At 56.7% G+C, this 2,555-nt stretch overlaps 1 protein-coding gene across 1 annotated transcript; it reads left to right on the top strand.

The window, feature by feature from the left end:
• Window positions 1-281: 281 nt before the first annotated feature.
• Window positions 282-2,171, top strand: LOC135809296 (uncharacterized). Its single transcript, XM_065322624.1, has one exon. The coding sequence runs from the start codon at window positions 282-284 to the stop codon at window positions 2,169-2,171; it is 1,890 nt and encodes a 629-aa protein (XP_065178696.1).
• The last annotated feature ends 384 nt before the right edge of the window (window positions 2,172-2,555 follow it).

The following is a 2,555-nucleotide window of genomic DNA, read 5'->3' on the forward strand; positions in this document are numbered from 1 at the left end:
CCTCCGAAGCCAAACAATGCCTGAAACGTTTCCTGCCAGAGGTGTGCTGGCAGGCGCTCCCACCAGACCTGCAATGTCAATGCACCCAGCTACCCGAGTGGGGCTTGGACTGGAGGGTGAGCGACTCGGAGGTCCAGGGACATCCGAGCGGCCGAATTGGTGGTCAGACCAGACGCTGGCGTCAGCTGACCGGAGACCTAGAAGTCACGCAATATGTGCAAGGGTTTTGCCTGGAGTTCAGTCGGAAACCAGTCCAGTGGCGGAAGCCACTCCCCAGGCAGATGTCCTCAGAGTTGACCGCAGTGGTGACGAAGGAAGTACAGGCACTGCAAGAGAAGGGTGCCCTGGAAGAGGTGCCCCCTGGTACACCTGGCTTTCTCAGTCCACTGTTTGTCGTACCGAAAAAGAATGGCAAGATGCGCCCAGTGGCCGACCTGCGGGAATTGAACCAGTTTGTGCAATACCACCATTTCAAAATGGAAGGTATCGCCACGCTGCGGGAGCTATTGATAAAGAACGATTTTATGGTGAAAGTGGACTTAACCGACGCATACCTGTCCATGCCAGTGCATCCAACCCTCCGTCGCTTCCTGACGGTGCAGTGGCAGAGTCGGCAGTACCGATTTGCGGCTGTCCCGTTTGGCCTGGCATCTGCTCCACGGCAGTTCACCAAGCTCCTTCACCCGGTGATCACCTGCCTCCGCCAACAGGGCGTACGTCTGGTCGTGTACCTGGACGATATTCTGATCATGGCCGGATCATATCAGGAGGCGTTGCAGCATGTGGCCAATCTCATTCATCTGTTGCTGGCCCTGGGCTTCCAGGTGAACTTCAGCAAGTCAGAGCTGCAGCCGGTACAAGTGGTGGAGTTTCCGGGCTTCCAGGTCAGTTCAATAGCCATGACATTAGAACTCCCCACGGACAAGGTCCATCGGACGTTGACAACTTGCCGGAGCTTAATTGCCCAGCGACAGAGTACGGTTCGACGACTTGCCAGCATCCTGGGACTGCTGTCCTCAGCAGCACCCGCGATTCTTCCCACCAACCTGCATTTGAGCGGCCTGGAATCAGTGCGGGCATCAGCCCTACGCCGGCAAGTACCATGGGAGGAGACCGTCCCGCTATGCGCAGCAGCACTGGAGGATCTGTCTTGGTGGCTTCAGCACCTGGAGGAGGTCAACGGCCGCTCTATTCCTCTGCCAGTTCCAGACCTGGTCATGCAGACGGATGCAGCATCCACAGTCGGCTGGGGAGCAGTCTGTGGTCATCGCCACGCATCAGGCCTTTGGACGGTGGCGGAGAAGCACATTCATATCAACTGCCTGGAACTACGTGCAGCCTTTTTCGGTCTACAATCGCTCACGAAGGACCTTCGGTCTGCTCATGTGATCATCGAAATCGACAACCAGGCGGCTGTATGGTGCATCAACAAAATGCGATCAACCACCAGCCCGGAGCTGAACAGCGAAGCCCAACAACTGTGGCAATGGTGCCTGGAGAAAGACATCACCATCAGAGCCGAATACCGGCCAGGCGAATTGAATGTGGAAGCCGACTTTTGGTCACGGCAAACCAGAGCAGCACAGTGGATACTCCACCGGGAAGTCTTTCAGAGACTAGCCAACCAACTTGCTTTTCCTCTGGAAGTGGATCTGTTTGCATCACGCACGGCTGCCCAGCTACCCCGATTTGTGAGCTGGAAGCCAGACCCGCACTCGTGGAGGACCGACGCTCTCAGCTTCACATGGTCAGACCTGAATGCGTACCTGTTTCCTCCGTTTTGTCTCCTGACGAGGTGCCTGAGGAAGATTCAAAGGGAGGAGGTAGCTCAGTGTGTGTTAGTTGCCCCGATGTGGAGAGGAGCCCCATGGTTTCCCCTCTTACTGAGCCTCTGTGTCGACCAACCAATAATGCTGCCTCATCACCCTCGTCTACTCATGAACGAGCAGGGCGACGTTCACCCTCTCGTGGAAGCGAGACAGCTGCGCCTAGTCGCTTGGCCGCTGTCGGGCGTATATGGCAGCATCAACAACTTTCAGCAGACGTGTCGTCGCTCCTCAGTTCTTCTTGGCGTGGAGGAACGAGGAAACATTACGACTCAGCTTGGTCACTGTGGTGTCAGTGGTGCCGTCAACGGGAGATTAATCCCGTTTCGCCATCTTCCGGCATAGCAACTGTCCTGCAGTACCTTACGGACCAAGTGTCGGCAGGGAAGTCCTACCGGACCATTGGAGTGTACCGCTCTGCACTGTCCAGTACCCTGCAGCCGATGGACGGCCACGCGATCGGCCAACACCCGCTCGTCTCCCGGTTGATGCGTGGCATCTATCAACAACGTCCACCTGCGCCTCGCTATTCGGCTACCTGGGACCCGGCAATCCCGCTAGGCACTCTCCAATCTTGGCCTCCGGTGAAGGATCTGTCCCTGGAGCAGCACACCCTAAAGTTGTGCTTTCTATTGGCTATAACAGGTGCTTTCAGGGCATCTGAGCTCCGGCATCTGTCAGCCGACTCCATTGGTTTGTCGCCGGAAGGTGTCTCACTGCAATTGTTGG

Source organism: Sycon ciliatum, chromosome 1 (genome assembly GCF_964019385.1).
Source record: "Sycon ciliatum chromosome 1, ocSycCili1.1, whole genome shotgun sequence".
NCBI lineage: Eukaryota > Metazoa > Porifera > Calcarea > Leucosolenida > Sycettidae > Sycon > Sycon ciliatum.